Source organism: Arabidopsis lyrata (assembly GCF_000004255.2).
Source record: "Arabidopsis lyrata subsp. lyrata unplaced genomic scaffold ARALYscaffold_1, whole genome shotgun sequence".
Lineage (NCBI taxonomy): Eukaryota > Viridiplantae > Streptophyta > Magnoliopsida > Brassicales > Brassicaceae > Arabidopsis > Arabidopsis lyrata.
Window position 1 is genome coordinate 24,803,084 of NW_003302555.1, and position 13,464 is coordinate 24,816,547.

The window sequence follows — 13,464 nt, forward strand, 5'->3', positions numbered from 1 at the left end:
CATTATCACTTCGTATGGATCGTATTTTCTTGGAAAATTGGCGCTCGATTAATGCCAAAAATTCACGGATGTATCGAGAGACTTGCGTCTTGTCAAGAAGAAGATAGAGCCAGACCGCACGAGAGTGATCATCAACTATGGTCAAAAAATAACGTGAGCCACAAAATGCCGTAGTACGATACGGTCCCCATAAATCAACATGAATTAAATCAAAAATTGCTTTTGCATTATTAGAACTGTCGGAAAAAGACTGTCTAGTTTGCTTTGCTCGTAAACACACATCACAATTCTTAAAAAACTCACTACTAGTATTAGAAAGCCCACGAACATCAGGGATCATTCCAGTAACACGAGAAGACGGATGCCCAAGACGATTATGCCACAAAACCACATCATCTTTAACACTTGTTTGTAATGCCGCCACTGTCTCAATCCCGCGAAACCGGTACAACCCCTCTCCCTCTCGTTCACCCGACCCAATCAGCGTCCTCGTGATGCGGTCCTGTAAAATCATAAGTCGGTCAGTTACTTGTCCTACAAGATTTTTATCGGTGACTAGCTGGCCAAAAGAGATCAAATTTATATGAAAACCCGGGACCAAGTAAACATTATTAATCGACAATTTAGAGGTTAATTTCACGGTCCCCTGTTTCGTTGCAATGGCGTCTTTGCCGGCTGGAAGAGAAACCGAGACCGGAGCTATGTCACGAAGGTTCGTCAAGAGATCAAAGCGACCTGTCATGTGATGTGTTGCTCCGGTATCTAAAAACCAAACAACTTCGTTACTCTTACCACTTAGTTGAGAGGATCCTTTGCCAGCATTGATAACTTTTTCCACTATCTTCCATTGTTCATCAGTCATTCCCAACAATCCTTGTCGATCAGCCTCAGTAATCTCAGAAGATCCAATAGCAGCGGAGTTAGCATTCACAATTTGCGTGAGATTTGCTCGAGGAGCACCACCACGTCCTCGGCCAGCAGAAATACTCGGAGAGCTCCGGGTATCATTCCGGTTGCGTGGTCGATCACCCCACCATTCTGGGTAACCCACAACCTTAAAGCATGAAGAAGCTTCATGGCCCATACGGCCACAAGCAGAACACTGTCGGGATGGATCTTTGTTACCAGGTCCAAAGCGAGATGGGCCAGAAAAACTGTTGTTGCGTTTCGTGACATCTCGTGTGAAGACCGGATTCGAATTGTGAGAGGAGCTCAAACCAGAAACCTGAGAAGCAAAACCCATCACAGCCACATCATTCGTCACATTGGATCGTAACGTTTCATTTTGAGTAATGGTTTGATAAACCGTATCCAAATCAGGGAGTGGACTTATAGCACAAATCTGGGAACGTATAACTCCATGAGTAGAGTCGTCTAGGCCCGAGAGAAAATCATGAATTCGGAGAGTTTCAATTTCCTTATCACGAGCAGAATTGAGGTCGCATTCACACTTTCCACAGCTACACTTCTTCGAATTCATACACTCAGCGATTCCATCCCACAACTTCGTGAGACGGCCAAAGTAATCATCAACGCTTGACCCGTTTTGCTTGCAGTTAGCCAGAGAGTTGCGGAGCTGTTGTAGTCGAGCCCCGCTTTTGATGGAGAACCTCTTTTTGATGATGTCCCAAAGATCTTTGGCTACTTCTCTTGTTGAAATCGTCGATCTAATTTTTGGTTCAATCGTCTGTTTGATCCATCCAACAAGCAAGTGGTTGTTTGCAGTCCAATCCTCAAGCTCAGGAGAGCCCGCAGCCGGTTGTGATATGCTCCCATCGAGGAAGCCAAACTTCTTCCTAGAGCTCAAGGCCATCCGTAGGTTAAGAGCCCATTCATCGTAGTTGAAACCAGTGAGCAGAGGCTGAGAGATCACTGCCCCTGGGTTATCATTAGAGGTAAGGTCGTATGGAGTGATAGTCTTGTGTTTCGGATTTGTTGTTGTCAAAGCCATCGTAAGTGCTCTGTTTTAAGAAGAGATTGCCGAGAAAACAGAGCAAAAGAAGAAAGAACAGAGAGGCTTGTAACAGAGATGCCGAGAGGCGTGAAAAAGAAAGAGAAGCCGAGAGGCTTGTAACAGAGATGCCGAGAGGCGTGGAAAAGAAAGAGAAGCCGAGAGGCTTGTAACAGAGATGCCGAGAGGCGTGGAAAAGAAAGAGATTGTCGAGATTTCAAAAGAGATTGTCGGGCTCTGATACCATGTCAAACTCAAGAATATATGAATGAATGACTTGTATTCCTTAGACTCAAAGGTCTTGTCTTTATACAAAGAGAAGAGAACTCTCATTCAAAACCCTAGCTAGCTAAATCAAAAGGTAAATATACATAATAGAGATTTGGTAATATCTACAAGATTAGGAAAATATCCTCTAGTATCCTCAATAGTTCACAAGATCATTCTCTGATTCGCATCAATTTGATGACAGAAAGAAACTAACAAGAATCAAGTCCGAATTCGATTTAACAAAATTGGGATCAAAACGAAAGAAATCAGAGCCATTACTTTGGAACATTCTTCACGGGAAATGTACTTGCGCAAAATGTCAGACATGAATTTGGCCTTCGCTTCTCTGTTCGCCGTGAGCATTTCCGGCGGCAAGTACTTCTCTAGAGAGCTTAACACGGACGAGCTAAATTCCAGTTTCAGATCTCCGTAGTTATCACAAATGTGATCCATGTTAGGAAACCGACTCAGCCTCGCGGTAGCCATCTCTGTCGTCGCCGCCGCAGTAGTCACCGGTGGTTGAGAATCTTCACCTCCAACAGTTTCGTCACCGTCCACCGCCATCTCTTGCCGATCAAAATCGAAGTTTCTTTAACTTCTCTCGATTTGGGGATTGTGGATTTTGGGGTTTCCGTTGAAGTCTTTTCACAAATTTCCCTCCGAGAATTTATTGCCTTTTTGTGTTACCGGCGCTTTTGGAACACGCGATATATGGATTCTCGGCCCATTATAAGGGGCCCAAAAATGCTTCGAACCGGTTACTTAGAACTATCGGTACTTTCCGGTTGACTTTTCATATTTCCCGGTTACTTAGCGACCAAGATCATGAAACTAAAGAGCTTTAATGAATTTTCAGTAAAGTGAATATAAAATTATAAAAATTTGGTTGCTAAGAAAATGCAAAAAATTGACTTTATTGAAATATTCGTGAATTTTTGTTTATGGTGTGTTTTTTTCACTTTATCGTACAGTAAAACCTCTATAAATTAATAATGTTGGGACCATGATATTTTATTAATTTATAGTGATACTAATTTATCTATAAATTTATATTTATTAATTTACACTTTAAATTAATATTTATTAATTTATAGAGATATTTTGTTTAATTGTTCAAATTTTTTTAAAAATATGAGTTGAGACAAGTCAATATACATAAAATTAATTATTTAGAAGTTATAATTTTTGTAATATTAGAATTGAAAATTTAATATTTCAAAAAAATTCATTTGAAATTTAAATCACAAAGACTTTAATTAAATTCATTTATACAAATGATATACACAAATTAAATTTAAGTTTATGATTACTAACTTCAATTATCATAAATTAACAATGTTGTAGACTATTAAAACGAAAATGAAGCATACTAAGAAGTTGAAAACTAGAAAAAATTATGGCTAATTGTATTACGAAGTTATAAACGATACTATAATATGATAGTTTAAAACACAACATAATTTAATAAAAGTTAGAGACAAAAAAACTTGTTTGATACAATTAAAGTTCGAGACAAACTCTAACGAAAATTTAATACTTAAAAAAAAAACATTAAAATCATATATTATATGTTATCTTATTTATAAATATATATATATATATATATATATATTCTGTGATTATTAATTTATGATGTTATTGGGACCATATTTTTATATAAGATTTTTAAAAAATTATTATCTTATTATCTTATCGAATTTTGTTAATTTTTACATTGACCCGACTCGGGACCGGCATAATTTATTATTTTATCGTGTTTATTAATTTATCGAGTGTTAATTTATAGAGGTTCTACTGTAATTAACTCTGAAAAATGAGAAGTCCCGAAAGAGATAATAGATTTTGTTGATTTTCGCTCTTTCTTCTCAAATGTAATTTATTTAATCTCAAATGTTCTGGTGACCCGCTTTCTTGGAGGGGAGTTAAATATTCTCATGTGGTCCAATGCAGATTGGATCGTGCCTTGGCAAATTCTAGCTGGTCTGAGATTTTTCCTTCAAGAAGAACAAAATACTTAAGATTTGAGGGTTCTGACCATAGACCGGTCATTACTTCCTTTGGTAAAGATAGGAAAAAGCGGAAAGGTTGGCAAATACTTAGTCCTACCAGAAATGTTCGGGAAAAAAAGGCAAAGATCTGTTTTCATCCATAGTGGATAGAATAAGACAAAGAGCTGTAAGCTGGTCTAACAAATTCCTTTCAATTTACTGGATTCCTTCTTCATAGCTCCACTCCCCTATTGGTCCTGCCCCAATATTATCTTCAAACTGGAAGATTAAAAATCTTTTTCTGGCTAATTTTGGCTTATAAAAAGGCTTATAATATTATTTTTATATAAAAAAACTTAAAGAAAAATTTGCTTAAAAAATGTCCTCAAAATTTTAATGCTTCAATTTATTGCTTCACTTGTTTGGCTTGTGCGCCAAGCCTGGTCATTGTTAAAACTATGTATATGCTTTGTTCAGATCCACATAAGAACACAAACAAGACACAAACACATTTCACTTTACTGCATCAACACCAACAAAAATACTTCACTTCCATGTAATATATAAAATAACAAAAATTTACAAAATATTCATATGTTTGGACAAGACTTACAATTATATCAGAGATTAGGCGCTTATTTAGAAAACCAAAAGATTAGTAAAGAAAAGAACTCAAAAAAAAAAAATTAAGAATATTTCAATCATGTCAATTTTGTTGCATTTTCTTAACAAAAAAAAAATACAGACAGCTCACAAAAAAATATATCATATAGGCCATGTTCGTTTGCCTGTCGCTGGCGACCGAAACCAGCGACAGCGACCAAAAGTTGTTCGTCTGCCTGTCGCTGGTTCAGCGACCAATCGCAGCGACAGCCGCCAGCGACCAGCGACCGCAATTTTCAGTCGCTAAAATTTTTAGCGACCAGTCGCTGGTTTCAGCTATCAGTCGCTGCTTTTGGTCGCTGAATCCAGCGACAGGCAAACGAACAACTTAGCGATCAAAAAATATAAATTTAAAAAATAATCAAAAATAAATTAAATTAAATTAAACTAAACTAAATTATATATAATCAAAACTAAACTTAGTTAAATATAATTAAATTAAACTGAATTAGATTCAAATAAATCAAATTAAATATAATCTAAATTAAAATAAATTTTATTAAATTAAAATAAAATAGAAATAAATTAAAATAAATCTTATTAAAATTAAATTCAAATAATTCAAGTAATTATAGTCAAATTAAATTTGATAAAATTAAAGTAAAGAAATGTATTGATTTATTTTTTCTAATGGTGTATGATATATGTAATTTACATTTTTATTTTAAAATATAAATTGTCATAAATAATAATTTCAGAATTTCAAAAATACAGCGATTGTTTTGAGCGACAGTCAAACGAACAACACAACGACAGCCGTTAGCAACAGTCGCTGGTTTCGGTCGCTGAATCCAGCTACAGACAAACGAACAATATATGCTGTCGCTGGTCGCTGGTCGCTGTCGCTGATCGCTGTCGCTGATCGCAAACGAACAGGGCCATACTCCATATCACTCAACTAGAGGGTTTTGACGTTTGGGACGTTTCTATGTTAATCATTACGCGTCGCTCCGTCTTTACTCTTTATTATTACGCGTCGCCATTTCAATGCCCTAGTATCCAACAATCTACATATTTCATACATATGTATAAACCTATAGCATATAACCAAAAAAATACGGGAAAAATGTCGTTTTATCTCCCAACTTTCAAAAAGTGGTCAATCAATACGTTAACTTCATATGTGGCCATTTAAAACATGAAATAAAAGTTGACTAACGTTTGAGACATGGAAATTCGTTGACCAGGCCAAAATAGACATGCCGTTATCAATCGTTAACGGAACCTCTAACGCCCGTTATCACTCCTAACAACTCTGTTAGTCAACTTTCAAATTGTGGCCATTTTAAACATCAATTTCATATGTGGCCATTTAAAACATGAACTAATCGTTGACTAACATTTGAAACATTAGAATTCGTTGACCAGGCCAAAATAGACATGTCGCCACCATTCGTTAAAAGAACCTATAACATCCGTTATCACCCGTTAACGACTTTGTTAGTATGTCCAAAACGACTTCGTTTTGAGGAAAATCGAGAGAAAATCAAGATTTTTCCCAAATGAAAACACCAAATCCCCAAATCTATTTCTACAACAGCTCAAACAAGATGAATAGTCCTATTATCTCCATCTCCATTTCAGAAAAGCTACATTTAGTCCTATGATGGGTCTACAAGTTTGCTTCCATGATTCCTTTTTAGATTTAAAACAAATATATAAACGATGTTTGCTTCCAATTACTGGCTCTATGATTATCTATATATCAAACCATGTCCTTGGATTATGCTTTAAACAAAAAATTTGTCCTGATTTCCTCTCGATTATTTTCAAAACGACGTCGTTTTTGGCAGACTAACAGAGTCGATAACGGGTAATAACAAGTATTATAGGTTTTGTTAATGACTGATTAAGACATGTCTATTTTGGCCTAGTGAACAAATTCTCATGTCTCAAATTGTTAGTCAACGTTTAGTTCATGTTTTGAATGGCCACATATGAAGTTGATGTTTAAAATGGCCACAATTTGAAAGTTGATTAACAGAGTCGTTACGGGTGATAACGGGCGTTAGAGGTTCCGTTAACGACTGATAACGGCATGTCTATTTTAGCCTGGTCAACGAATTTTCATGTCTCAAACGTTAGTCAACGTTTATTTCATGTTTTAAATGGCCACATATGAAGTTGACGTATTAATTGGCCACTTTTTGAAAGTTGGGAGATAAAACGACATTTTTCCCAACCCATACCAATATTTCCTAGTTTTAACAAGAAAACTATCTTGAAACCAACAAATCAAGAAAAAAAAAATAGCAATCTGATCTACATTATATGGTTCCTTGTACAATTAAATCTCGTGTACATAGTAGTGTGAGAGACAAGAAGATTCAATATACAAAGACGTATTTACATCAAATGATTCTACATATACTCAGTTTCTCAAGTAAAGAGTTGAAAAAAGGGAAAAGCAAAAACTTCAGGGCTTGACCAATTGTGTACGCTATGTGTTATGTTTCATCGAGCTTTGCCTCCACCCACAATTCTAATCATCCCCTGCAATAAGGACCCCCACAGGTTCATAACCATGCTAAAACCAAACATCTTATAAACTTGTGCAAAATCATGTCCTTTTTATTTTAACCTTTCTTTTGGCAGCAAGACTCTGGCTTTCCTTTTCTTTCTTTTCATGGGCGCATTGACCGCACCACTCTGGGAATTCCTTCTCATAAGTTTCCATCTCTCTAAACAAAGAGCTGCAATAGAAACACAGAGTAAAATGTGATTGATTTGTCATCTGAAATCCTGAGGCAAGCTTCAAAATTGCTTACTTTCTGCAACAAAGAATCATATTGGCCCGAGAACAAGAATTTGTGGTGGTTCTGGGACCATGGCGGTGGCGGCCACGGTGAAGTATAGCTTGACCCGGTGTATGACTGTAATGAAAAACTTCCTGCTTCAGAGAGAAATAGTTAATTCCTTCATAACTTAACCATTTTGCCATATACGAAATATTGGAATGTAATAGGACAAAAAAGCTCATCGAAAGGACTCACATACCTCTGGCTTTATATTTGTTCGCATATGTTTCACGCACCGTGTGCCAATGAAAGATATTTCCCCTCCCTCAAATTGTTTCCTCACACAAACATTCAATGTTATTTCTGAATCATCAAAATGATGGTCTGCAGATTTAAAAGATAATTAATGCACTAGTCAACTGAGTGGAACACAGAATAATAAAAAGAAACATCCATTGCCTAAACAAATAGTCAGTAGTGGTCTGCCCCGGACGATTTTCCCAGACATTAGTCATATAAGCATTTTAATATATCATCCATCATGTAACTATTCTGTTTCCTCTCTTCCTAAAAATGGAGACATTCATACTTTTTCCAACTAACAGTAAACATAGACACACTGCAAATGTACCTCAGCTAATCCACTGAACAAACATAGACACACTTCAAAAAAAGACCATTCAATCACCAGGACTTTGGTGAAAAGATTTATGTTCGCTATTAAAGAATTCACTCTGTTTTTCTCTAAGCAGCTTAAGTATCACAGAATATTCTTGCACTCCATGAAAGATTGTACGGTCCTATGAGAACTTTTGCAGAATCGTTGCTGTAAAGTAACAGCAGAAAATCAAAGGGACTCACCTAATGGAGCATCCCTATCTTCACCATTTTCAACAATAAATCCATGGTGAGAGTCAAACATTGTTCCACACAGTTCAGGGAAAAATACTGCAAGACAGCAGAGTGAAGTTTAGTGTTATTAAATAGGCTTAACGAAGTCTTTCTAATGCGTTTAAGTAAAATACTTCCTTGCCTTTGCAAATAGGAAAGATAAAATCCTCCATGAGTGTCTTAAGCATGATATCCAGGCCAAAGTCATCAAGCACAACACCGTATCTACTCGTGTGGTACGGTCTCCTAATTTGGAACTTTTTCTCATGAGCCCACTTTTTGATATTTTCTACCTGATAAATCAAACAGCAGCAAATGAATAAAACAAAGAGGTAATAGGATAAGTGGCAAGATGATGGGTTATTTACCTCTACTATCAATTTCTGAAAGAAATCAGGCTGAAACATTTGAAAGACAAAAACACCAGGAAACGGTTCAGAAATGATGCGTCTGAAGCTTTCCTCTGTGTTGTCGCTGATCGCCTTTCGGAAAGAGGGAAGCAGAAACAATTCGGGATCAAAATTATACAACTCCCTGCAAAGTGGCTGCAGAAAAGGAAACATTACAAAAATTGGCATGAAGGAATTTAAGAAAACAAAACAAAAGACGAGCAAAGGCATCTCACCTGATAATTGGATTTTATCCTCTGCGAATAGGTCTTGCGCCAATTAGCCTGTAACATTATATCGACATGGAACTATTCTGAGAACGTAACCAGATTCTATGTGTTCACAAGAAAAAGCTAAAGATCACTCTGATTCGTATCAGAGTTTGGTAAATTTCCGCAATTTTAAAGAATCTAACAAGAAACACTATCGCAAGAACTTCAGAAGCAATTCCAATTTCACAGATTCTATGTGTTTACAAGACAAAGCTAAAGATCATTCTCAGATTCGTATCAATTTGATGACAGAAAGAAACTAACAAGAATCAAATCCGAATTCGATTTAACAAAATTGGGATCAAAACGAAAGAAATCAGAGCCATTACTTTGGAACATTCTTCGCGGGAAATGTACTTGCGCAAAATGTCTGACATGAATTTGGCCTTCTCTTCTCTGTTCGCCGTGAGCATTGCCGGCGGCAAGTACTTCTCTAGCGAGCTTAACATGGAAGAGCTAAATTCCAGTTTCAGATCTTCGTAGTTATCAGAAATATGCTCCATGTTAGGAAACCGACTCAGCCTCGCGATAGCCATCTCTGTCGTCGCCGCCGCAGTAGTCACCGGTGGTTGAGAATCTCCACCACCAACAGTTCCGTCACCGTCCACCGCCATCTCTTGCCGATCACTTCAAGAAAAGAGAAATTGAAGTTTCTTTAACCTCTCTCGATTTGGGGATTTTGGGGTTTCCGTTGAAGTTTAGGGCTTTTCACAAATTTCCCTCCGAGAATTTATTGGCTTTTTGTGTCATCGGCGCGTTTCGAACACGCGTCACGCGATATGGGGCTATGGATTCTCGGCCCATTATTACGGCCCAAAAATGATTTGAACCGGTTACACAATAATCGGTACTTTCCGGTTGAGATTCCTTTTCATATTTCCCGGTTATTAGCGACCAAGATCATGAAACTTGAGAACTAAATTGATGGAGAATTATTTTTGTGGCTAGTTTGCGCTAAACAAATTCAGTAAAGTGAATATGAAAATTATAATAATTCGTTTGCTAAGAAAATGCAACAAAATTGACTTAATTGAAATATTCGTCATTTTATTGGTGTGTTTTTTTATCCACTTTATCATAAAGAGATCCATGAATGAAAATCTATAATTTATCAACAATCCATTGAGTTGTGTCAAGAAAAAGAAAAAAAAAAACTCTCTACTTGATTGATTGAAATGGAGAATAGTATAAGTCTATGACTATATGTATATTATATATGATATTTCTTAAAGAGTAGTACTTAATTATGTGTTGTAGTATATACGAAACCACTAAATTAGTATATGTTTCAAATGTCTAGGGATGCGTATAATTGTGTCATATGCATGCTAATGTCCATATATAACATGAACCTATGCAAACCCAAGAAACAGAAACTTGATTGTTGGGTAAAATAAGTCACTTTTCTCACACACAACAAAAGAAAATATAAAATATTTATAATTTAACTAGCATGAAAGTATGAGAATGCAATATAACCATACATATATATAGACATATCATGGTGTATAAGTAAGATACATACATATATGTGAATATGTAATGTGTAGAGAGAAATAGAGAAAAAAAGGTGATGACAGAAGCATAGAGAGCACATAGGAATAGAGATGCAGATGCTCCTCTAGCTCTTCTCTCTTTTTTTTTTTTCACGATTCACATCAACATTGATGTTAAGTATGAAATACAATTAGAAGCACATATATGTGTGTGTTTTGCATATCATCCTTAGTGCTCTCTATCTTCTGTCAGCAACCACACTATCACCCTCCACTATACATACAACATTCTTGTGGTTTGATATATATATATAATATGTGAGGATAGAGACTATATATAGAGAGAGCATAGTGAAGAGTAAAAGGTGTAATGGAGAGTGGTGTGTATATATAGGAAAGACGATTCTACTTCAAAGGAATGAAATCGATAACCAGTAAAGGAATGACATACCAAGTCATTGACTGTTTCTTCATGTACCTTCCTCCAAACACAAACACACAACACACATCGAGAGGTACCAATGTACATGTATGTACCATATTAATAATGTCACTTACCCAACAAACCCTAACAAAAGTTTATATGAACCGTATATAATACTGAAAAGTTTTTACGATGAATATTTACAATCTTGTTCAATATTTCTTATCGCATTAAGTCATTAATTAGGAGGTAAGAAGTTTTTCTTCGCATTGTTTGATATAATCAGTCTTTAATTACGTACCATGTAATATTTGTGAATACATTAAACAAAACTTTTTGAGTTTACTTAGATTTGGAAATCTTTTTTTTTTTTAGATTTGGAAATCTCATATATACCGAAACCTATATACTAATCTATAAATAAATTGTTAACACTTGTTGAAACAGACATACGTCCAAGAAGTGAGTGAAAAGGACCCGGATGCAGAGGCTTTGTCAAGATATCAGCAAGTTGATTTGCTGTTGCAACATGAAGAACTTTGTGAAAACCATCTTTAATCCGATCCCTTGTTCTGTGACAATCTATCTCCACATGCTTGGTTCTTTCATGGAAGACCTGATTATTGGCAATATGCATTGCTGACTTATTGTCACAAAACAGTTTAGCTTGAGTTGTCACAGAGATTCGAAGATCCTTCAGAAGTTGATTTAACCATACCATCTCATCAGAAGCCATTGCCATTGCTCTATATTCTGCTTCCGTGCTACTGCTACTAGCAACATGTTGTTTCTTTGACTTCCATGAGATAAGTGAATTGCCAAGAAAAACACAAATACCAGTAACAGATCGTCGTGTATCTTTGCAAGTACCCCAATCAGCATCTGAAAACCCAATCAAGCAAATATCTGTAGGGAGCCTAACTCAACACCCAAAAGCTAGCTCAAGGGAGGAGGTTTGCCTCATACTATATATATTGCCCAAGAATTTTATTATTTCCGATGTGGGACTCTAACACACCCCTCTCACGCTTAGGACGGGACATTTGAAGCATGAAGTTTGTGGGACTGGACATCCACGGATGGTAGCCCACTTTCGAGAAAGTTGAACCTTGGCTCTGATACCATGTTAACACTTGTTGAATAACAGTGTGATTTCTCATTAATTAGTAAAGTGACTGTACAACAAGTATTTATACTTACATGAGATTAGTAACTAACATAAGCTAAGGGAAACTTATATTAATCCTATATCTCTATAATACTAATATAAATTTATATCAGACTTAATTTTATTAATCCAAAAGTAATTGTTAATATGTATACGTTTAACAAGAAGTGATCTCTAGCCTCAGTTAAAAAAACAGATACCACAAAACTAACTCATATATAGTGTTTGTGTGTATATATATATGTGTGGTTTTGATGAATCACTGACCTAAGAATAAGATATAGTTCGTGGGTACATAAAATAGTAGGACTAGTAGTAGTTAACTGCACTCTAAGAGCATGACGACAACATTTAAGTGGTGGCTTCCTACCATGAAATAATGAAAATACATATAAACAAAGCTTATTCTACATATATATCTATAATTTAATTGAATTTTATGGGTTTTGATTGCAGGAAAAAAAAATGAATTGAATATGAATCTCAAAAACGAAACCCTACATATAACACGTGATTGATAAGTACGTACATGTAGAAATGGCTTCGTACGTATACAAGGGCAATCAATACCATAGATGCGGAACAAGTCAAAAGCGACTTCTTCAGCTTAATTTTGGGATATCAATCTCATGTATCATGTGATGAACGCATCATTATATCTGATTTTTGAAATGAAATCAGAGTACACAATTTGATGCACATGGGAAAGACAAAAAGAGAGAGAGAACTTTATGCATATGTTGTGTGATATTCCTTACATATTTTCATGATTTATACTATTTATATTTGTCTTTGAGACACGTTTCGAGTATGTATTGAGTAAATTGATTGAATTGTGTGGTACGGTTGTACAAATGTGTGGCAGGCTTCGAATAATTCAAAATTATTATCTCTCTATTCATTTATCATTTGAAAAGGAATATGCTATATGCTATATATTTCTAGAATACTCTTTTTTTGTTTGGACAAACTCGAGAATACACTTTAATCACTGTCATTTGCCTTGATTCTAGTACAATAATCTCTGACCCTTATCTATATATATATAGTTTAGTTAATGAACTCATTTGTCTTCACAATGTTAGAAAACTTGGTTTTTTTCCTTAGTTGTAGAATTGTCTTCACTCTTTGGTTTAATTCTTGGGCTTTTATTTGGGATTACAACTAAACTAGACTCCTTGATTGGGCTAATGAAGGAATGTATCCTACAAAAC

The 13,464-nt window shown here is 35.7% G+C and overlaps 2 protein-coding genes across 2 annotated transcripts; both read right to left on the reverse strand.

Moving 5' to 3' along the window:
• Nucleotides 1-413: 413 nt before the first annotated feature.
• Nucleotides 414-1,117, reverse strand: LOC110224602. Its single transcript, XM_021010906.1, has 2 exons — nt 793-1,117; nt 414-502 (listed from the first exon to the last, which is right to left on the reverse strand). The coding sequence occupies exons 1-2, from the start codon at nt 1,082-1,084 to the stop codon at nt 468-470; spliced, it is 327 nt and encodes a 108-aa protein (XP_020866565.1). The 5' UTR covers nt 1,085-1,117; the 3' UTR covers nt 414-467.
• Nucleotides 1,118-7,107: 5,990 nt separating this feature from the next.
• Nucleotides 7,108-10,100, reverse strand: LOC9330192 (uncharacterized PKHD-type hydroxylase At1g22950). Its single transcript, XM_021010718.1, has 9 exons — nt 9,492-10,100; nt 9,127-9,174; nt 8,870-9,046; nt 8,644-8,794; nt 8,472-8,558; nt 7,870-7,994; nt 7,641-7,762; nt 7,454-7,565; nt 7,108-7,365 (listed from the first exon to the last, which is right to left on the reverse strand). Exons 1-9 carry the CDS (start codon nt 9,774-9,776, stop codon nt 7,327-7,329), a joined length of 1,146 nt encoding a protein of 381 aa, XP_020866377.1. The 5' UTR covers nt 9,777-10,100; the 3' UTR covers nt 7,108-7,326.
• Nucleotides 10,101-13,464: the final 3,364 nt, after the last annotated feature.